Genomic DNA, 23927 nt, shown 5'->3' on the forward strand with positions numbered 1-23927 from the left:
GTCCTGGAACTAGCTCTTGTAGACCAGGCTGGTCTCGAACTCACGGAGATCCGCCTGCCTCTGCCTCCCATGAAAAAAAGAATCTTAAAAATTCAAAATCATAAGTGTATACACACACACACACACACGATGATAAAAATATTCCAGAAATAAACATAGTTTCTCTCATGTGGTCTCAACCCTACTTCTTTTATTTATTAACCTTTTCACTGTGAGCACATTACTTAACCTATTGGTACCTGATTTCTTCACTATAAAATGAAGATACTGTTATACACTTAGTAGGATTGTTATGAGGATTAAATGTAAACATTCATAAAATAATGCTTAGCTCTTGATAAGATCATAATGAAAACCGGGTGTAGTGTCCCATACAGTATTAATAATGCACATAGTACATTAAATACATATAGTACACAATGCATTTGCACATACTGTGTCAATTATATAGCTCTTATTAACATAATTCAATATATTAACATAATTAACAGACTGTTTATACCAACTTAATTTTTGTTCAAAAAAGATAACATCTATGTTATCAAGCATGCGCCATCTCTTCCGTATGACTATCCCCTTCCCCATTTGATCCATTCATCTACCATCTTCCACGAAAGAACCCCACCCATCTTTGCACGTCCTTTAATCCAGGACTCAGGAGGCAGGCGGATGGATCTCTGACTTTAAGGCCAACCTGGTTTAGTTTTAGTTTTAGGACAGCGTGCACTACATAGAGAGACCCTGTCTCAACTAATACAATCAAGAACAAATGAAAGCACTGTCCCTGTTTGTTCAACAAACAAGATTAAGTAATACTTTGGATGATAGAAATGCTTTATGTGCATATATGAAATTCTTCCAAAAATTTTGTTTTTGTTCTGTCTTTTTCGAGACAGGGTTTCTCTGTGTAGCCCTGCTGTCCTAAAACTGCTAATATTAAGTAGTTTATATAACTTGCTAGATTTTTGGTCTTTTTTTTTTTTTGAGACAGTGTAGCCTTGGCTGTCCTGGAATTTGCCCTATAGATCGGGTTGGCCTTGAACTCAGAGATCTGCCTGCCTCTGCCTCCCCGAATACTGACTGGGAATAAAGGCACGAGCCCCACTGCCTAGCAAGAATTTTTTTAACTATATATTAAGATGAAAAATGAATTTTTATAATATAAATGATAAGTAAAATTTTGGAGGTAGTATATTAATTCACTAGGACCATTTTATCAAAATATCACAGACTAGTGCGACTCAGCACTTGGTTGTTTTGTGTGTCGTGTGTGGCTTTGAAATTAGGGTTAATCCTGGGGCCCTGTACGTGCTAGACAAGGATTCTGCTGTTGAGGTATGTCCCCAGCCCTTTGCTTTATTTTGGGAACAGTTTTGCTATGTTGGCCAGCCTGATTTCAAACTTTACTTTCCCACCTAGCCTCCCGAGTAGCTGGGATTACAGGGTGTACTACTGTGCCCAGATAAATATTTATTTCTGATAGTCTGAGAGCCTACAAGTCCAAGAAGAGGTAAGATCTTCTACGATTTCCTGAGACGGTTTCCTTGAGCTGTAGCTGATCACCCTTGTTGGGTCCTCACACGGTCTTTCCTCCACCAGTACATGGCCCTGGTGTGTTAGTGTCCAAATTTCAGGTTTATTTATTTGGATGGTTGGTAAGGCACTCTGTATCCCAGACTTTCTTAGACATATTGAGTTCTGGGATTACGGGTATGAGCCACACTCTGGTCACAATTCCTTTTCTCACAAGAACACAAGGCCAAGGGTGACTCCGTATGTCTGTAAGACTTGAATCTGGGAGGCCAGTCTAGCAGCATATTCAGAAGAAGAATTTAAAAGGGGAAAGGAAATAGCAAGGAAAAAAATGTCAGTGAGGGGAACAGGGAAGAGGAGAGAAGGAAAGGGAAGAAAACAACATGAATCAGGGAAGGGAACACCAGCCTTGGATAAGGTCCAGCTTTTAAGAATTAACTTTAATTAATTAACATAAGTGAAATCATGATTATTATATTCTTTTTATCCTCTGGGACTGTGATACTCTTTGTTTGATTGTTTGTTTGATATTTAGCCATTAGCCATTTTATTTTTTTTAGCTAAAACATTTGGGGCTAGGATGTGGTTCCATTGGTAGAGTGCACAGAGCCCTGAGTGTCAGCCTCTGCATGATGGCAAACACCTGTGATCCCATCACGGGGAGGGAAACCAGGGCCATTCTCATGTACACAGTAAATTCAATGATCCATGACACATTGGCTCAAAAAGAAAATTACACATGTATACACACACATAATTGAGACCTGCACATGGTAGAGAACTCTGTGTGTCTAACTTGTAGAGAGGTTCAGGCAAGAGATCACTTGAAACCAAGAATCTGAGACCACATTTTAAATACACATAGGGATCTGAGACCATGTATTAAATACACATACTCACATACACATAGGGAGCTGAGACCATGTATTAAATACACATACTCACATACATGTAGGGATCTGAGAACATGTATTAAATACACATATACATAGAGATCTGAGAAAAAGTTTAGCAATGCTAAATTTGTAAACTATGAAATTTTGTTCCAAACCAAGTGGAAAATTTGGGAAACTGAGATAAAAATGATTGCTGTGAGTTCAAGGATAACCTGAGCTGCTGAGTGAGATTCTATATCAAAAACACAGAACAAAGAACTGAGATGGGAAATTGTTTGCCCCAAAGCATTAGAACCTCAGTACAGATTCCCCAAAACTAAGCTGGGCGGTGGTCAGCACTCAGGAAGCAGAGGCAGGCAGATCTCTGGATTCAAGGCCAGCCTGGTCTATAGATCAAGTTCCAGGACAGACTCCAAAGCTACACAGAGAAACCTTGTTTTGAAAACCACCCATTCCCCAAAGAAAAAAAGATTCCCCAAAATTAGTGCTGGGGGTGTTGGGGGCAGATGGGCCTCTAAAGCTTGTTCAGTAAACCTAGCCACATCCATTAACACCAGGGTCATTGTGAAACACTGTAAAAAAGGTGTGTGTTGGGGGAGGTACATACATAACTCTAGCAAATCATCTCTAAATTCAAGGTTGCCAAAGCTACACAGTGAAACTTTGTTTCAATAATGAATAAAGTGGAGGGCAGTTGAAGAAAGACAACCAGTTGTCACAGTGTGTACCATACAAGTCAAAAAAACAAAAAAGAAACCATCTGAACAAAAAGGTTCCATTCCAGACACCAGACCCGCCAGTTCTCCCCAAGAACCAGTTTAGTTTATTTGAGTGAGGGTGCAGGGTGCGTTCCCACCCTTCCAGAAATGGCTGTTGCCACTTAATACTGGTATCCCATGCCTACTTAAGGATTTACCGATAGATGGCCATTGCCCCTTTCTGGTTTATTTTAAAGTAAACCTATTTACCTTAAAACTTTTTTTAAGGGGGCTGGAGAGATGGCTCAGTGGTTAAGAGCATTGCCTGCTCTTCCAAAGGTCCTGAGTTCAATTCCCAGCAACCACATGGTGGCTCACAACCATCTGTAAAGAGGTCTGGTACCCTCTTCTGGCCTGCAGACATGCACACAGACAGAATATTGTATACTAAATAAATAAATAAATAAATATTTAAAAATAAATAAATAAATTAATGGTCCTGGGGTTGATCTAGGATCTCATTGCTTTCAAATGTTTTGAGATTGTCAGTTACCAAGTAGTGGTAGCACTTGGGCGGCAGAGGCGAGCAGATCTCTGTGAATTTGAGGCCAGCCTGGTCTGCAGAGTGAGTTCCAGGACAGCCGAGGACACAGAGAAACCCTGTCTCAAGAACACACACATGGGGCTGGAGAGATGGCTCAGTGGTTAAGAGCATTGTGTGCTCTCCCAGCAACCACATGGTGGCTCACAACCATCTGTAATGAGGTCTGGTGTCCTCTTCTGTCCTACAGACATATATGCAAACAGAATAGTGTGTCCATAATAAAATAATAATAATAAAAAAAGAACACACATGCACATGCTCACACACACACAAAACCAACAACAACAGAAAAGAGATCATCAGTGATGAATGTGTCATTACATTCTCAATGAGTATTATTTGACTTAAATTAGGTATGAGTATAATTTGTGTATCCATTCTCCTTTTGATGGACATTTGAGTTGTATGCTTTGTTACTGTTAATGAGCAAGGGTTAAATGAGAAATTTTAGTACAAATTATTTTTGGGTAGATTTTCATGTCTTATGACTACACCCTTAGAAATTAAATTAATAACTATAGGGTATGCATATAACTGGCTAAAATCTGTTTTACAAATGATGTGTCATGGGGCTGGAGAGATGGCTTAGAGGTTAAGAGCACTGACTGCTCTTCTAGAGGTTCTGAGTTCAGTTCCCAGCAACCACATGGTGGCTCACAAGCATCTGAAGTGAGATCTGGCGCCCTCTTCTGGCCTGCAGGCATACATGCAGACAGAACACAGTATACACAATAAATAAATCTTTAAAAAAAACAAATGATGTGTCATTTGTAAAACAGATTTTACCCTTTTAAATAAGCGTTTCTGGTTTTTGTTTTGTTTTGTCTTTTTAAACAGGGTTTCTCTGTGTAGTCCTGTTGTCCTGGAACTCCCTGAGGTCCACCTGCCTTTGTCTCCCAAGTGCTGGGATTAAAAGTGTGTACCACCACTGCCCTTCCCTGGATTTTGTTATACAGCTGAAACTTTTCCATTTGTCTCATCTGTTTAATAATTCTGTGCTATTTTATTTTAAGGCTATGACATGATTTCTTTAATTTGTGCTCTGTCTATGGTCATTTTCTTTCTGATATTTTCCTGCAGTTAACACTACAGAAATTTGTGTACATATACAAATATGTAAAACAGCATTTTGAAGTATATTTGCTGTCAAAGGATAAAGCCAAAGTTTCCTCCACTGATCATGCTCATTGATACCTCCAACCAAGCATGTCTGAGTTCCCTGATTTTTCTTTTTCCTTCTGTTTTGGGCATCAAATTTAGGGTCTTGAGTATGTTAGACAAATATTTCCACTCAAGTATTTTCCTAGCCTATGTTTAAAATGTTTTCCTCAAATGTTCTGAATTTTTTCCAGTCTGCTAGGTAGGGAGGGAAAAAGAAAAAGCACGAAAAACTCAGTATAGGGATTGGAGAGACAGCTTGGCAATTAATGCCTAACTCCAGCTGCAGGAAAAGATGCCCTCATTTGCCCTCCATAGGCACTGCACATACACAGTGCACAAACACGTTACAGATGAGCATCATAGCTTGTGATTCTTGCCCCATCACTCACAAGTTCAGGGTCATCACTTGTTACATAGAAAGCTTGATGCCAGCCTGAGTCCCAAACAATTTTTTTCAATTATATCTTTTTTTTGAACTGTTTCATGTCATTTTCCTTTATTTTGATAGTCAACGCTTTGTGTTATTCAGAATTCTTATGCTTAAGAAGTATATCTACAGCATTTTTCTTTGTTTTCTCTAGCTTTCTTTATATTGGATTATTTTTGCATATAACCTTAAATTAGTAAATATTGTCAAATTTGCCCATTTTTAGAGTAATTTTGCATACTCAAATTATTTTAGAAGATGTTTAGATTGTCTTACATATTTATGTATTTAGCATCTTTCTTTCAGAGGTGTTTCTTTGCTGCTGTCTGCCTGGCTGGCAGTCTCTGGTCAGTCCCTGGGCATGACCTCGTTTGCTTCCCTCAGAGGCCGAGCTTATATCTATCGTGCTCTGAGGCCCAGGGAATGTGAGGAAGTGTTCCTATTTCACCTTTTGATTATCTGATGTTTATTTATTGTTTTATATAATGTTTATTCTGTGTACAGAATGATGGTTTTACTATATTTTTTTAAGTAATTTATTGTTTTATGTGCATTGGTGTTTTGCCTGCATGCAGGTCTGTGTGAGGGTGTTGGATCCCATGAAACTAGAGTTACAGACGGTTGTGGCTGCCGTATGGGTGCTGGGAATTAAAACTGGGTCCTCTGGAGGGTAGCCAGTGCTCGTAACTGCTGAACCATCTCTCCAGTGCCCCTCCCTTAATTTATTTATTTTTATTTCATGTGCATTGGGGTTTTGCATGCATGTGTGTATGTGTGAGGGTGTCAGATCCTGGAGAGATGGACAGTGAGAGCTGCCTGTCTTGTATGTGCTGGGAATTGAACCCGGGTCCTCGGGTTTGTCCTTTTGAGGCTGGTGGGTATAATCCATCAGTGCTCTGGTGGTGAGCAGGCATTTGAGTCAACTTGTCCACTTCTTGTCTGCAGTCAGGAAAAAGAGAGGTAGATGGTGGCGTTCGACTCTCTGTCTTCTCTGCCCACTTCATTCAGTCTTGAACCCAGGCCAAGGCTTTCAGGGTGGGTTTTCCTTCTCAGGTGACCTCTGCTCTCTGGAAATGTTCTTACAGAAATGCTCAGGGTGTGTCCTTCTGGGTGATTCTGAGTCTGGCCTTCTTGACAATGAGGGTTAACCGTGACAATGCTCGAATACTCCTTTTATTTCCTTCCTTTCTTCTACTCCCTTTTGCTGTCATTCTTTTTCATTTTGTTTTGTTTTTAATTTATTGAAACAGAGACTCATAGTCAGACTGGTCTTGAACGCCTTGTCTCCTTCCTCTGACCACTCGCTGTTGAGGTTGTAGGTATGCACCATCACCCGTCAAACCTACCTCTACTCTCACGTTTTATATGCATACATTTTAAAGCCTAGATTCTGCGTGTTCTGTCCTTTTCCTGCAGGCGGCATAGTTTTATTTATTGTGTGTATGTACCACATTTTCCTTATCCGCCCATCAGTTGGTGACACCGTGCTGTAACCTGGCTGTTATAAGTCGGCCACAGTAAACAGATGTGCAGGTCTCCTGTGGTCTGCTGACCTAGATACCTTCTGAAAGATACATACCAGGTGTGATATAACTGAACCATGTGATTACTGTGTGATAGTTTACTCTTTTGGGTTTTTGGGGGGTCTGCCACCCAGCTCCCAAATAAATCACACACAGAGCTTTATTTTTATTTATTTATTTATTTTTAATTTTTATTTTTTTGGTTTTTCGAGACAGGGTTTCTCTGTGGCTTTGGAGCCTGTCCTGGAACTAGCTCTGTAGACCAGGCTGGTCTCGAACTCACAGAGATCCGCCTGTCTCTGCCTCCCGAGTGCTGGGATTAAAGGCGTGCGCCACCATCCCCCGGCTTTTTTTTTTTTTTTTGGAGAGGCTTATTTTTAGTTATGAATGCCTGGCCTTAGCTTGGCTTGTTTCTTGCCAGCTTTTCTTAAATTATCCTGTCTACCTTTTGCCTCTGGGCTTTTATTTTTCTCTGTTTGTGTATACTTTTCTTTACTTCTTACTCCGTGACTTGGCTGTCCTCCTCTCCCTGTTCTCTTGCTTCTTTCTCCTCATTTCTCCTTGTGTTTGTACTCTCTGACAGCCCTGCCAACCCTTGCCCCTGCCTTGCTATTGGCCGTTCAGCTCTTTATTAGACTGTCCGCTGTTTAAGACAGGAAAAGTAACACAGCTTCACAGTTAATCAAATGCAGCATAAACAAAAGTAATACTCCTGAAAATAATATTCCCCAATGTGGGGTAGTTTTTTTTTAACCAGTAAGGAGCCTCCATACTGATTTCCATAGTTGATGAATTAATTAACTCATTCCAGTAGGACTTAATGGCTTCTTTACCCTCTTCCTTGCCCACACTTATTTTCTTATTTGTGATGTGACTGAAATGGAATCTTGATATCGTTTTTATATTTGCATTTCTCTGATGGCTAAGGATGTTGAACATTGTTGTTAGCGGTGTTTTAAAGACCCTGTCTGTGAAGCCCAGGCTAGCCTTTTTTCCTTTTGAACATTTTAAAGGAAGGGGGCAGGCTGCAGTCATCGGGACAACTTACCAGGGTCAGTTCTCGCCACCATGTGGGACCCAGGGATCAAACTCAGGCCTTCAGGATTGGTGGCAGGTGCCTTTATTCACTGGACTGTCTCTCACACTCGCACACCCCCACACACCCCACCCCTGCTAATCTTAAACTACTGGTCTTCAAAAGTTTAGTTGCCATTTTTACTTCTTTTGAGAGCGGTTTATGTATTTCATTTGCCATTCGTTGATTGGATGACTTGTAATTTGGGTGTTTAATATTTTGGGGTTTTGTTTTTTGTTGTTGTTTTGTTTTGTTTTTGGCAAGGTTTCTCTGTAGCGTTGGAGCCTGTCCTGGAACTCACTATGTAGACCAGGCTGGCATCGAACTCACTAAGATCCACCTGTCTCTGCCTCCCGAGTGCTGGGATTAAAGGAGTGTGCCACCACTGCCCAGCTTATTTTTGAATTCTTAATTTAAAAAAAAAAAGATTTATTTATTTATTTATGTATACAACATTCTTCCCATGTATGCTTGCATGCCAGAAGAGGGCACCAGATCTCATTATAAATCACTGTGAGCCACCATGTGGTTGCTGGGAATTGAACTCAAGATCTCTGGAAGAGCAATCTTAACCTCTTAACCTCTGAGCCGTCTCTCCAGCACTATTTTTGAATTCTTTAAAATAAATTTTTACATTTATTTATGTGTGTCTATGTATGTTAAAGGACCAACATGCTAAGGTGCACATGTGGATGTCAAGGGATAACTTCCTGGGATTGGTTCTTTGCATCATGTGGGTTCAAGGATTGAACTCAGCTTGTCAGACTTGCTACCAAGCACCGTTACCCACTGAGTCACCTTTTCCAACCTTAAACTTTATATAGTCTAGATATTATCCCTTGTCCACTTTTCCCCATGGTTATCATTTCCTTTGCTGCGCAGAAACTTTTTCCTTGAGAAAGCCCTGAATTTTGTTTTATTGATGTAGGTATATAGAGTTGCTATGGTCTGTGGTATAACTGACACTAGATACTGCAGTAGCTCCAACATTGCTCTTTGTCTCAGGTATTCTAGGTACTTGGAGTCTGTTGTGCTTCCATATAATTTTAAGGTTTTTGTTCTATTGCTGGAAAGGATTGTGGTCATTTTGACAGGGATACATCAAGTCTGTAAATTACTTTTGGAGATGCACCACTTTTTGTGACACTAGTTCTTTAACTCTGTGAGTAGGGGAGTCTTTTCTTGTAGTGGTTTCTATTTTGTATTTTATAACATGAGGGAGGTCCGGCTTGTTTGGATTTCTGTCCTGCCCAGTTCCCACAGTCATTTGGCCCCAAAGAAAGTCACACAGAGACTATATGTACCAGTATTTAAAGTTTTAATTTTAGAGATCTTTTACCCTCTTTAGGGCTTTTTTAAGTTATATTTTTTTCTCTTGGTTTCTTTCTCAGCATAACTGTTTTATTTCTCCGTATTTTAGGATCAGCTTCTCTAATTAAAACAAATGTTTTAGATCAAGCTTATATACTCATTTACCAAAATTTGTCTTTATAACCTATAATTTTTTTTCTTCATATGATTTTATGTCTTAAGATATTTAATCATCTAGCTAGTATTTACTTTTATAAATGGTATCCTTTTTTCACTGCATTCTGTCCTCCTCCAAAAAGGAATATTGTTACTGATTCATTTATTTATCTATGTGTGCCTCCTTAGCGCAATAGGCAGCGCGTCAGTCTCATTTATTTATCTATTTGCTGTGCTGAGGGACTTTACCCAAGACTGTGTGTGCTAGGCAAGTGCCCTACCACTGGACCATCTCCCAAACCCTAGGAATATTGACTTTACAAAGTAATTTTATGTTATGCCAGTTTGCTCAATTCTATTATTTCTGTAATTTGATCCTTTTTCTGGGGATATATTATGCTGAAAAATAATTTCTGCTTCCCTATTTTTGTATTATGAACTGCAAATATTAAATTACAGTAAAAATAACTTATTTAGCCACTTGGAAGAATAAAGTAGATCTAAATATACATGTCTATATATGCATAGATATATAAATATTCATGCATTTATATACCTATATATTTATATGGTGTGTGTTACATTATTATATATATATATAAATATATATGTGTGTTATATTTATTGATTTTTGGAGACAGGGTTTCTGTGTGGCCCTGGATGTCCTGCAACTAGCTCTGTAGACCGACCAGGCTGTCTTGAACTCAGATCCACCTTTGACTACCTCCTGAGTGCTGGGATTAAAGGCATGTGCTGCTATGCCCAACCGACCTAAAATTTATTAAGAAAACTGTCTCAAGACTGGAGAGGTGGCTCTATGATTAAGAGCACTGACAGCTCTTTCAGAGGACCTAGGTTGGATTCCTATCACCGACATGGCAGTTCCAGGGGTCCCACATCCTCTTCTGACCTTTGTGTGCCCCAGGTGTAAAAGTGGTGGACAGACATACATACCTGCAAGCAAAAACATCCATTCACATAAAATAAAAATTTTTTAAATTTAAGAAAATAGGGAAGTGAGAAAACTGTCTCAAAGGAATATTGTTAACTAAACTTGAAGGCATGGTAGCACATATCCTTAATCCTAGAACTCTGGAGGTAGAGGCAGACTTCAAGGCCACCCTGATCTATATAGTGAGTTCTAGGACAGCTGGGGTTATGCAGAGAGATACTTGCCTTATAAAAACAATAAACAAAAAAGGAAGAGCTGGGAGTTGGTGGCCCATGCCTTTAATCCCAGCATTTGGGAGGCAGAGGTAGGCGGATCTCTGAGTTTGAGGCCAGCCTGATGTGCAAAGCAAGTTCCAGAATAGCCCAGTTTCAGGGCTGTTACACAAAGAAACCTTGCCTTGTAAAACAAAAAGGAAAAGAAAACCGAAGGAAGGAAAAGAGAAAAGAAGTAGCGTTAGCTGAAAAAGTGACAGAAGACTACATATGAAAATATTTTTGTCAAAATATCAGAGGCCAGTGGAAACAGCTCATGGGGTAAAAGAGTTTCCCATGCAGGCCTGACTACCTGAATTTGATCCTTGAACCTAAGGTGGACAGAGAGAATTGATCCAAAAGTTTCCTGACACACCTGAACTACACACTACGCGCATGCGTGCACACACACACACACAGAGTTTTGTTTTTTCTTGAGAACTTTGGAATAAAATGTACGTCTAGCATAGGCAAATACCTTTCAAAGTTTTCTTTTTGAAAAATGGCATGGAAGTAATATCAATACTTCAGTTCAGGGCCAACCTATAACACAGATACATGAGTCACTGCCTCAAAAAATTCTCACTTTGTATTTCCTCTACAGAAGAGACGTTCAAACCGCCAAGTTAAACGAAAAAAATATACAGAGGACTTGGATATAAAGATAACAGATGATGAAGAAGAGGAGGAGGTCGATGTAACTGGTCCAATAAAACCCGAGCCCATCATCCCAGAACCAGTGCAGGAACCTGATGGAGAGACTCTGCCTTCCATGCAGTTCTTTGTGGTAAGCTAGTGTTAGCCATGTGAGAGTTTGTGCGGTGTGTGTGTGTGTGTGTGTGTGTGTGTGTGTGTGTGTGTGTGTGTGTTTTACTGTTTGTTGTTGTTGTTTTGAGATAGGCAGCAATCCTCTTGCCTCAGCCTCTGGAGTGCAGGGTTATTGGCGTGAACGGCCACACTCATTTTGTTCTTTCAACCATTAATTGACTGACAACATCTTTTGCCACAGGAGAATCCCAGTGAAGAAGATGCTGCTATTGTGGACAAAGTGCTTTCCATGCGAGTTGTGAAGAAAGAGGTGAGGCCACTCTGTCCTTAATGTCATTCGTAGCATTTTTATGTTGCATTCATAGGTTTATTTTCCCTGTGACAGGGACTCTCTACTACTGAGCTGCATCCACAGTTCACAAGTTTTATTTATTTGGTTTTTTTAAATTTATTTATTATGTAGACAACATTCTGCTTCCCACACACCAGAAGAGGGAGCCAGATCTCATAGATGGTTGTGAGCCATCATGTGGTTGCTGGGAATTGAACTCAGGACCTCTGGAAGAGCAGTCAGTGCTCTTAACCTCTGAACCATCTCTCCAGCCCACACAAGTTTTATTTAGTGAGCACCTTTGAATAGCAGAGTATATTGCTAGGGTATGGTTTTAAGATGCTGTATGAACTAGCTAGAAAACACTTCTTTCACTGCTTTGTTTACAATGGATAAAAGATTACTGTTTTTAGCTCTCAGACCTCTGGTGCCAGATTAGTCCCTTGATTAATGAAATATTTAGGAAACATTAGGATGAAGTTCTGCCATGTGTTGATGAAATTAAAAGATCTGTCTTTGATATATAAATGACTATAATTTCTATACTTCTTCTCAGCTTCCTTCTGGACAGTACACTGAGGCCGAGGAGTTCTTTGTCAAGTATAAGAACTAGTAAGTTACATGCAGTCAGAGCTGCTCACCCTATGTCAACAGGATGGGGAAAGGTCTCCCACAAGACTACTGCTCACCCTGAGTCCACAAGTTCTGAAGGAGTCTCTCATGGAGACCTGTGTGCTTGGGAATATGCCTTATCCCCTCCTTTTTTTGTTGGTTTGTTTGTCTATTTGTTTTTTGTTTTAAATTTTTCCAAGGACTAATCAGACAATCTCAGGAATTAATATGACTGTTTCCTTTTAGCAAAGTGAGGTGAGGGCAGTTTCTGATAAAATTCGTTGTAATCTGCCCTGCTTCATTTAAGGCCTTATTACTCTAAACTGTAGTTTGTAAACAAACAGAGTTAGCATTGCTTGGTAGCTGGTAGGAAGTGTGGGTGTCTAGATGTGTCCCAGAGTAGGTGGTTTGCACAGTTCAAGTTTTAAGACATTGGCCTAAGCTGTCTTCTGTTAAAGCACACATTTGCCCCACCTGTTGCTGGTTTCTCATGGCGTGATTGGCTGTTTCCACCCACTGTAGCTCCTACCTGCACTGTGAGTGGGCAACTATCTCCCAGCTGGAGAAGGATAAGAGGATCCATCAGAAACTAAAGCGGTTCAAAACAAAAATGGCTCAGATGAGACACTTCTTTCATGAGGTAATTAGGACTCAGTATTGACTATTATTACTTTCTACTTCCTTATGAGATGACAGGCTCTTGTATCCAGGCTGTCCTCAGACTCCCCTCTCAAGGGCTCCTATTACAGAGCCGTACCCATCACATGGCCTTCCCTTTCTTTCCTGGCACAAATTAGTTACCAGGCTATCAGCCTCTGCAAAAGATATGCTTGACTTGTGTGCTTGAGTATAGAATTTTAATTTTGATTATTTAATTGGTTCCATTGTTTTATTGGGTTTGGTTACAGTCTGTTAGAGAGGTATAAAGTTCAGCACTGTGAGACTGTGATAAGTCTGTGCGTGGAGGATTTTCTGGAAGACGATAAAGTAGCCTGATCACACTCAGCTCTCTTCTCTCCTATACTGGTCTTTTAACTTTTAACTATCAGCTGTTTCTTTAGATACAAACAACTTTCTCACTAAGAGAAAACTTGGGTTTTGTTGAGACATTCAGGCTGACTTACTGTGTAACTCTGACCTTAAACCGCCATTCCCTCTGAGTGCTGGGTCATAGTTTATGTGTGCTGGAGATGTGATCCATGGCTTTCTGTGCTGAACAACATTCTGTCAACTGAACTTCATCTCCAGTCTGAGAAAACTTTTAAAAATCAGATTTCTCATGGAGTATTGGTAGAAATACTAATAAAGGAAATTTAATTTCTTATATCTAGGATTACTACTAATTAATTAAGCAAAGAAGCTACATAAGCAAAGAAATGTGTCCATTATATTTAACAATTAGAAGTTTTTCATGACCTTGACTTGTAACTGTATTATATAAGCATAAGGGAGAGTGAAAAGATGCCACCAATGGAGGTGATAAAATCCCTGTAATCTGCTCTGCCTCATTTAAGGCCTTATTACTCTAATAATGAAAAGCTATCTCTAGTTCTTGTACTCCTTTGCCTTCCCACTATATTCTCCACCAATGGAGGTGGCATCTTTGTGAAACACTTGGGAAAGCTCAATAAAGCAGAGCAGAAAGACAGTTTCAGAGTGATAGTCAAGAAGAGGCATTTGTTTGCGTTATGAAATATAATAGAGCAAATTTATATGTGTTGGTGACTAGTTCAACAGATAGAGAGTACTCAGAAGACCAGAAAGCATCCGGAACATCCAGTAGCCTGTTAGGGAGAAGAGATTCTGTGTCTGGTAACAGTAAGAAATAGATTTATAGGTTTTGTTAGTTTGTTTTTTGAGACAGGGTTTCTGTATTAGTCTTGGCTGTTCTAGAACTAGCTCTATAAACCAGGGAAGCTTGAATTCACAGAGATCCTCCTGAGTAAAATTTATATACTTTAATGCTATGAAAAATACACAATTCCAATTAATTTATTTTTTTAAACTTGTAAAGATGAAATAGAAAGGTATAGCTAGGTTTACTGGCAGTGATTTTCCTCCCTTACTGTTTGGTTTCATAACTCACCTAGGATGAAGAACCCTTCAATCCAGACTACGTAGAGGTTGATAGGATACTGGACGAGTCTCACAGTGTTGACAAGGATAATGGTGAGGTGAGTTGGGCATGGAGAAACATGAGAGACTTTCTGCAGGTTTCTGCTGGTTTGCTTGCCAATTCTTTATTTTTCAGATGTGGCCAAAAAACCCATTGGACTGAAAAGGTATTTCTGAGTTTCTTTTGTGGGATTCTTAGAATATAGTAGGAAGGCAAAGGAGTACAAGAACTAGAGATAGCTTTCCATGCATCCTAGAGCTCCGTTTGCAAGTACAGAAGAACCACTCACTGTGGCCTCTCCCTTCAGGCTGTGTGGAGACCCTGCACACTAATCCTTAATCAATGAGTATAAAAACACTCCACAGGTTTCCAGCTTTCTGTATTTCCTGAACTTACCATTAGTTCAGTACATTTTTGTTTGTTTGGTTGGTTGGTTGGTTTGGTTTTTCAAGACAAGGTTTCTCTGTGTAACAACTCTGGCCACCCTAGAATTTGCTCTGTAGACCCAGCTGGCCTTTAACTCAGATACTCACCTGCCTCTGCCTCTTGAGTGCTGGGATTAAAGGCGTGCGCCATCACTGCCCAGCAATTTAGTACTTTTCATTTGTCATTTTGGACCATTTTGGAACCTACAGTCCCTGTTGTATAAACTTAGATTGACGGTACAAGATATGTATTTTCAAGTTTGTTTTCTGGGAATATTTCATAAACTGTTTTGGGAATCACTGTACTAAAACTTCTATAGATTAGGGAACATATTCTGTTTATGGTCATGTATTTGAAGTTTCCTTTTTCATTTTCCAAAGAGTCACACTTGATCTAAGCCAAAAATGAACTCACCCCCGTCTTAAATTATATCTACATGTCAGACTTCCTTTTCTTCTAAAATGTTCACAAAGTTTTTATGTCCTGTTTCAGTGGCCAGGAAAGAATATTTCTGTTCAGGCACCAATGCTAAGGGGTAAGCTAGGCTTATGAGCTATGAGGTTCATTCCCACATGTCACTCCCAACAGGATCCGTGAGTCAGTCCTCCTTCTGTGACATTGCAAAGTTGTTTTCTCAGACTTCAGAGGAACTCAGATAGGACCTTAGATACTCAGGGCCTATTAATGATTTAATGTCTAAATAGTCTACTAAGTATAGCGTACATAATGTATGTCCTCCTCAGTCTTTTCTACCATGGCAGTCTTACGTTTCCTGTCACCGTACTTAGTCTTCCGAAAGTAACTGGCCTTACGTTTGGACCCTTTGAAATGTACAACTGGTATGCTGAAAATGTTCTGGCCTTTTGATATTATAGTTAATGTTCCCAGTATTTGACAGTAGTATTCTGTGAATTCATTCCCCCCTCTCCAAAGTAGGTTTGATTTCTATCTATTTTTCATTAGCTAACAATAGAAATAAGTATATTATTTAGAAAAATAAGCTGATATGCTAGAAACATGTGACTTGTACAAAAGGTTTGGGATGGAATGGCTCGAGTCACCACGGTAAAGAAAGAGCCATTGGATCATTTCTGTTTGAGACACGTACACCCTAATGGGAGCTGTTTCAAGAAGGAATCGTGAATTCATAGTTAGAGATTCCTATGAGTGCACTCTCCCTAATATTTTTTGTTTTGATTTTTGAGACAGGCTTTCTTTGTGTGCCCTTTCCTGCCTAGCACTTTCCTCTGTAGACCACACTGGCCTTGGACTCAGATAGATCCTGTGTGTTGTGATTAAAGGCATGGGTCACCACATCTGGCTACGCCTGATCTGTCCAATTGTACCTGCTTTATATAAGCCTATAATGGAAATACTTTTGCAGGACTGAATGATCATCTTTTTAATTTTATTTTTGTGGTCCCTAGGATCAGACCCAGAGTCCTCAGCATACTAGGGCCAGCACTCCAGCCCAGCAGTGACTATCTTTTTTTTTTTTTTTTTTGGTTTTCGAGACAGGGTTTCACTGTGGCTTTGGAGCCTGTCCTGGAACTAGCTCTGTAGACCAGGCTGGTCTCGAACTCACAGAGATCCGCCTGCCTCTGCCTCCCGAGTGCTGGGATTAAAGGCGTGCGCCACCATCGCCCGGCACAGCAGTGACTATCTTAAATTACAAAAAGAAAAGAGGTATTGTCTCCCCTTCTACAGTGGACACCTATAGAATAGGTCTCAGTTGGAGCTTCAGCATTTCTTCCTTGAGTGTGTGGTTGTGGATTCAGCCTGGTGTTTTCATCACCTATGGACTAATACCTTGACATCCCGTATGAGAGTCCGGTTCTTCCCTTTAATCAGCTGCTTTGGCTTTGCTCTCTCCCAGCCTGTCATCTACTACCTGGTGAAGTGGTGCTCTCTGCCCTACGAAGACAGTACATGGGAGCTAAAAGAGGATGTTGATGAGGGCAAGATTCGAGAATTTAAGCGGATCCAGTCAAGGCACCCAGAACTCAAAAGAGTGGTAGGTACATGTGGTGTAGATGGTAAATGTGCTAATGGGAAGGGTTGTTATTTCAAGGCTCTATTTTTTTCCCTACTTGCAGAAGTTTTTGTTAATTTAGCTTTCTACAGTGAAAACTCTCTAACATGTAAAGAAGGGTTGACTAATAATGTACCCATCCTTTATTTCTTTCCTTTTTTAAATATTTATTTACTTTATGTGTATGGATGTTTTGTCTGCACACCAGGAGAGAGCATTGACGCCCATCCTTCTATGGTTATAGACAGTTGGGAACCTCCACGTGAATGCTGAAATTGAACAGTTATTTTATTTATTTATTATGTATATAGTGCTCTGCCTGCATGTATCCCTGCAGAAGAGGGCACCAGACCTCTTTACAGATGGTTGTGAGCCACCATGTGGTTGCTAGGAATTAAACTCAGGACCTTTGGAAGAGCAGCCAGTGCTCTTAACCACTGAGCCATCTCTCCAGCCCCCCCACCCCAAATTTCTTAAAGTAGTTTCCTGGGTTCTTCCTAAGTTACTCAGTGGGCATTCTTTCCTTTAAAAATAATATGCACTCATAAATTTAAATGTATTTCACAGATTATAATCCAAGCAAGTTTTTCATTTGATTAAACTACTAGAATTAGTAATTTTATAAGTGTCGCTGCACCACTAATTCAGATTTTTTACTTTTTAGAATCGTCCACAGGCAAGTGCCTGGAAGAAATTGGAGCTGTCACATGAATATAAAAACAGGAACCAACTGAGAGAATATCAGTTAGAAGGAGTCAATTGGCTCCTCTTCAATTGGTATAACAGGTAAAGAAAAGTGATCTTATAGCATGTAAGCTTAGTCTAGGAATTATTCTTATACATATTTTTTCCTAGGTAAATTCTTTTCATTAAGATGATAAATTTTTGACATATTCTTCTCTCCTATTTCTACCTCAAAATTTGCAGGCAAAACTGCATCCTCGCTGATGAAATGGGATTAGGCAAAACCATTCAGTCGATTGCCTTCCTACAGGAGGTATATAATGTAGGCATCCACGGTCCCTTTTTGGTCATTGCTCCCTTGTCCACCATTACTAACTGGGAGCGAGAATTCAACACATGGACGGAGATGAACACTATCGTGTACCATGGCAGCCTGGCAAGCCGGCAGATGATTCAGCAGTATGAAATGTACTGTAAGGATTCTCGGGTGAGTGGTATGTCTTGGGAATGCTGTGCGTAGTGAACGTAGGCCTACGTACCTAGTATTTCAGAGGCTGCTTATGAGTTAAAGATGTTTTCTGAGGCTCTCTGTGATTGAAGGTCTTCTTTTATGCAATAGTGTGTTGTAATAGGAGCAGCAGGGCTGTGTCCCCGGCACCCTGCCGCCCGCACGGCTAGCTTTATCTGAAATAATTACACGGAAACTGTATTCTTTTAAACACTGCCTGGCCTCTTATTGGCTAGCTCTTACATATCGATCTAACCCATTTCTAATAATCTGTGTAGCTCCACGAGCTGGCTTACCAGGGAAGATCTTAACCTGCGTCTGCCTGGAGTAGGAGAATCATGGCGACTCCCTGACTCAGCTTCTTTCTCCCAGCATTCTGTTCTGTTTACTCCTCCCACCTATGTTTTAACCTATGAGGCTAAGCAGTTTCTTTATTACTTAACCCATGACCTTCCTCCATCAATAGTGGGGCTGGACTTAGCTGTTTCTACCCAGCCGACACCATGAGTCACTGGCCGTTCTGATTTCACATATGAATGCATCATTCTGATGAATTGGTTTCTTTGCTTGAATCAAGTTCTGCAGTGCAGCCTGGCCTGGCTTTAGCTCCCTGAATACCTAGATTATAGTTATGCACCACAATACCCAGCTGGTACATGTAATTTAAGTAGAATTTTAAAAGCACTGATGAGTTTTAAAGTATTTTTCAGAGTGATAAGCTTACATGTGGTAATAAACTTAAATACAATTGCCCTTTATTTTGAATGACTGAAATTTTAATACGTGCTTTTTCCTGAAGAAAAAAATTTTGAATCACCCATTTTGTATAATTAATTATTTATTGCTGCTTTTTTATGATTTTTATCTCTAAGCTAAATTTTCTCATATATTATAGTTCTTAATTTTGTTAAAATTATTTGAATTTTAGGGTCCAATATTAACATGTTCTGTATTAGCTATTGCCACTTGTATTTTTATTTATTGTAGTGGTTTTGAAATAAGGGCTCCATATGTAGCCCAGGTTGGCCTCAAACTTGTGCTGCTATTGCCTCAGCTCCCTGAGTCAGCTAGGTTACACAGAGCTACCTGGCTTGGCTTCCACTTTTCCCTGTAGTATGTTTCAGCATTGCTCAACATCTTGTGCACCTCATTGTTAACCAAGGAACGATCTAAGACAGATTTACATTAGCTAAGCATACAATAGTCAGAAATGTCCAACTCCACTCAGTGAGGTAGGCATGTTATTCTTTTCAAGAAGCTGAATCTGTTGAGAAAAGTGCATATCACGTCTGTGATTTGGCACTGACTGTTGGGAATATAAACAGTGGCAGAAGTTGGTAGTAGTGCAGTTGTGCTGTGTAAACTTCCTTAAGTAAGGAAACGCCGAACTTTGCAGGTGGGCACGTGTTTAGGAGGTGCCTCTTCTGACTGAACTGGTTTCATAATTAGGGTCGCCTCATCCCAGGTGCATATAAGTTTGATGCCTTGATCACCACTTTTGAGATGATTTTGTCAGACTGTCCTGAGCTTCGTGAAATTGAGTGGCGCTGTGTTATAATCGATGAAGCCCACAGACTGAAGAACCGTAATTGCAAGCTACTCGATAGTCTGAAGCATATGGACCTGGTGAGTACTCCAAAGTGACTTATACACACAGACATCTGAAATTTAATCTAACTTTCCTGTGAAGTGAAAACTGCCCTAGAATGAAAACCCATATTAGAGGGCCTCTGAAAGTCATAAACATTGTAAGTTTTAGATTTGAAAATTAGCTATAAATGAGTGCTTCTTAATCATGAGGTACAGTGGGAAGGTACCTTAGTTACCTATCCCAAAGATTAATATTTAAAACAACAACTCTATTTTTCATGATTCTCTGGTTGAGCGTCTTGGGCCACACTCAACTAATATGTTCTCCCGGTGGTCTTTCCTGGGTCACTAATGTTGCTGCAGCTGACAGTTGATAGTAGTTATTTGTTAGAACACTTAGGTTATCTTACTCCTGGCCTTTCTTCTTCTAGTGGGCCAGATTGGGTGGGCTTCCTTACAGACTGACCCCAGGGAGAAGGGTCAGGTGGAGTGTGGAGCCCTTGGACTCCGACTCCAGTGCATTTTCTTTGTCAGGCCAGTCACAGGGCAGCCTGGGTTCCAGCGGGGAGCCTTACTGGGAGGAATTACAAAGAACTAATGACCACAAAAACAGTCCACAGAGGAGTGAATTAGGATTTCTATGTTAATGTGGAGAGACATGAATTTGAATAGTGTAATCTGAGTTACTAGTACTTGATTTGGTTAAAGTCGGTATTTACTTAGTTTTAGTCTGTCAGATAAGGGCATCTCCTAAATAGCTTTGTTACTGAGTGAGCAAGTAAAAGAAAGAAAAGTTAAGGCAGTAATCTGACCCATGATGGGGTCATAGTGTCGATAAAACTCAACTGACTACATGCTTGGTGGATCTCTCCAAATCCTCTGTCTTCTCCCGTACAGGAGCATAAAGTGTTACTCACAGGAACGCCACTGCAGAACACTGTAGAGGAACTCTTCAGCCTGCTCCATTTCTTGGAGCCTTCACAGTTCCCTTCAGAATCAGAGTTCCTTAAGGATTTTGGAGATCTCAAGACAGAGGAGCAGGTAAGAAATCTGTCTGATGAGGTATTAACTCATAATCTACAATCTTCAGATAGTAGAAAACTAATTTTGTTTCATGTTGTAATGTAATCCTATTGGTTTCTTTTTTCTTTATGATGTAATGTGATATTTGTTTGTTTCTTTTTCCCTTGTGATATAATGTAATGTTAGTGGTTTCTTTGTCTCTTTATAATGAACCGCAGGTTCAGAAACTGCAGGCCATTCTCAAGCCAATGATGCTGAGAAGACTCAAGGAGGATGTGGAAAAAAACCTGGCTCCCAAACAGGAGACTATCATTGAAGTAGAGCTTACCAACATCCAGAAGAAGTACTACCGAGCCATTTTAGAGAAGAATTTCTCCTTCCTTTCCAAAGGAGCAGGTCACACCAACATGCCTAACCTGCTGAACACGATGATGGAGTTACGCAAGTGCTGTAACCACCCGTACCTCATCAATGGTGAGGGCGCTCGAGTCCTGGACAGTGTGTGTGTGTGTGGGGGGGGGGGGGTGTCTGTTGTGATGGGGGCTGGGACTTGAGTGAGGGTAACACTGTGGAATCGTCTCTCCTTCCACCTCCATGTGGGCTACTGGGATCACACTCGGGTAGCCCGGCTTGCGAGGCAGGCACCTTTATCTTTTGAACAATCTTGCTGACCATTCTGATTATTTCTATTTCCTTGGTTTTACAAAAAATTTCCCGAATTAAATAGGATTTTTTATGTAGAATTTCCTGAGTAAGGACTCAGGTTATTCTGCATTCTGGATAAATGTTCTTACTGGTACTTCATAATGAATATTTTCATGGGGAGGTGATTGTATGTTAATAATAGTAGGTATGTTCCAGTTTAGTCATTGTCTATGAAAGACCTGTCTTAATTAACATGTTTTATATAGCAGAATAGAAAATTAGCTTGGATATAAAAGTTTGGAACTTTTTGTGAGAAATGCTGCTATTAATGCATTTGCTGCATAAGCATGAGGACATGAATTTGCATTCCCTGCACCCATATACCAATTTGTACAATGTAAGTTGCCGCACACCGGTAACTTAAATGCCACTAGGATTGTGGGTGTGTCAGCTACAAGTTCTCTGTGTTGTTCACTTTGAGAGCCTCTGCCCAATAGACTGTGACAGAATGGTAGAGCAGAACCTGCGTGTGTGTGTCTGTGTGTCTGTGTGTATGCGTATGTCTGTGTGTGCGCGCGCATGTGTGTGTCTGTGTGTATGCGCATGTCTGCGTGTGTGTGCGCGTGTGTGTGTCTGTGTATATGCGCATGTCTGCGTGTGTGCATCCGTGTGTGTCTGTGTATGCACATGTCTGCGTGTGTGTGCGCGTGTGTCTGTGTGCGCATGTCTGCGTGTGTGCGCGTGTGTGTCTGTGTGTATGCGCATGTCAGTATGCACATGTCTGCGTGTGTGCGCACGTGTGTTTGTCTGTGTGTATGCGCATGTCTGCGTGTGTGCGCGTGTGTGTGTCTGTGATATGTGCATGTCTTTGTGTGTGCATGTGTGTGTGTATGCACATGTCTGCATGTGTGTCTGTGTATCTGTGTATGCGCGAGCGTGTGTCTGTGTGTGGTGCGCGCTAACAGGGAAGGAAGAAGGGTCAAAGATCATACTGCTTTTTACTTTGCTTATTTATCTCAAACTGTTATGTTAAATAAGACTTTGTATGTTCTCACTTATTCACAACTTCAATTTTGACTATTTTATTTGTAGGTGCAGAAGAAAAAATCCTGATGGAGTTTCGGGAAGCTTGCCATATTATACCTCAAGATTTCCACTTGCAGGCCATGGTTCGGTCAGCTGGCAAGTTGGTTCTTATTGACAAGTTACTTCCAAAGCTTAAAGCTGGGGGCCATAAAGTTCTGATCTTTTCCCAGATGGTACGCTGTCTAGATATCCTAGAGGATTATCTAATCCAGAGGAGGTAAGAAATGAGTCATGATAAAATGTCTCTATATCTTCATAAAGCTTCAAGGATAGTTGTTGTGCAGTGGTAGAATATTTGCTTGGCACATGCAGGATCTTGGCTTCTCTGCTTAACCACTTTTTCCCTCTTGATATCCACCCATCCTTACCAGGTACTTATATGAACGGATTGATGGGCGAGTTAGAGGCAACCTTCGACAGGCTGCTATTGACCGCTTTAGCAAGCCTGACTCAGACCGCTTTGTCTTTTTGCTGTGCACCCGTGCTGGTGGACTTGGTATTAATCTTACAGCTGCTGATACTTGTATTATCTTTGATTCAGACTGGAATCCACAGAATGACCTGCAGGTAAAGGAAATTAGTTCCTTAAAAACTACGTGCCAAAAATAAATAAATAAATAAATAATAATAATAGTAAGCCAGGCAGTGGTGGCTCACGCTTTTAATCCCAGCACTCAGGAAGCAGAGGCAGGTGGGTTTCTGTGAGTTTGAATAAATCACGTTCTCTTAGAAAGACTCCTTTTTCAAAGAAGAGGAAATTATTTACCTAGAGCTGGTAGCTTGGTCACGAGTCAGCTAACATCTGTAGGGAATCTTATACTGAATGTAGGCTGTGGAGGCTGTAGTCAGCTAACATCTGTAGGGAATCTTATACTGAGTGGAGGCTGTAGTTTCTGTTTCAGCTGCTGCTGTGTACAAAGCCAATAACGGATGGCATGGAGGTGAATGGTCTGTGTTTCAGTCAGATTTCATTTATTATTCCTTTTCATGAGAGATAGGCATACAAACTAGTTTGCAGAGGTGGATGTGGTGGCTCACATCTTTAATCCCAGGCAGAGGCAGGGGGTTTCTGTGAGTCAGGACAGTGTCTCCAAAAAAGAAAAGGAAAACGGAAGAAAGAAACAAAACTAGTTTGCTGACCCCTGTTATACAAGATGGGGCAGAAATTTCTTTCTGAAGTTTTTGGTTTGGGGTTGATTTCATGGCTCTTTATGAGTGTGAAGAGCTAAGACTTGATATTATGTGCATCTTTGCTCTTTTAACCAGGCCCAGGCACGGTGTCATCGAATTGGACAAAGCAAAGCTGTGAAGGTTTACCGACTCATCACTCGTAATTCCTACGAGAGAGAGATGTTTGATAAAGCTAGCCTCAAGTTGGGATTGGATAAGGCTGTGCTCCAGTCCATGAGTGGTCGGGATGGCAACATCACTGGAGTAAGTCTGCAGATACTTTTGTGGGGGTCCCAGTAATAGAGGGAGATAAACAGCCATTGTTTTAGAGGACGCTTGTGTGTGTGTG

General features: G+C 40.5%; 1 protein-coding gene across 1 annotated transcript in view; it reads left to right on the top strand.

The window, feature by feature from the left end:
• The window catches only part of Chd8 (chromodomain helicase DNA binding protein 8), a 59045-nt gene that overhangs the window by 16516 nt on the left and 18602 nt on the right, over window positions 1-23927 (top strand). The window contains exons 6-19 of the mRNA XM_026777933.1: window positions 11192-11374; window positions 11597-11665; window positions 12243-12298; window positions 12821-12938; window positions 14389-14472; window positions 16717-16854; window positions 17537-17658; window positions 17800-18043; window positions 19514-19690; window positions 20552-20695; window positions 20896-21151; window positions 22415-22625; window positions 22780-22975; window positions 23675-23842. Of these exons, the coding sequence (XP_026633734.1) occupies window positions 11192-11374; window positions 11597-11665; window positions 12243-12298; window positions 12821-12938; window positions 14389-14472; window positions 16717-16854; window positions 17537-17658; window positions 17800-18043; window positions 19514-19690; window positions 20552-20695; window positions 20896-21151; window positions 22415-22625; window positions 22780-22975; window positions 23675-23842 (2166 nt within the window). The remainder of the gene's footprint in view (window positions 1-11191; window positions 11375-11596; window positions 11666-12242; window positions 12299-12820; window positions 12939-14388; window positions 14473-16716; window positions 16855-17536; window positions 17659-17799; window positions 18044-19513; window positions 19691-20551; window positions 20696-20895; window positions 21152-22414; window positions 22626-22779; window positions 22976-23674; window positions 23843-23927) is intronic.

This window comes from Microtus ochrogaster, unplaced genomic scaffold, assembly GCF_000317375.1.
Source record: "Microtus ochrogaster isolate Prairie Vole_2 unplaced genomic scaffold, MicOch1.0 UNK91, whole genome shotgun sequence".
Lineage (NCBI taxonomy): Eukaryota > Metazoa > Chordata > Mammalia > Rodentia > Cricetidae > Microtus > Microtus ochrogaster.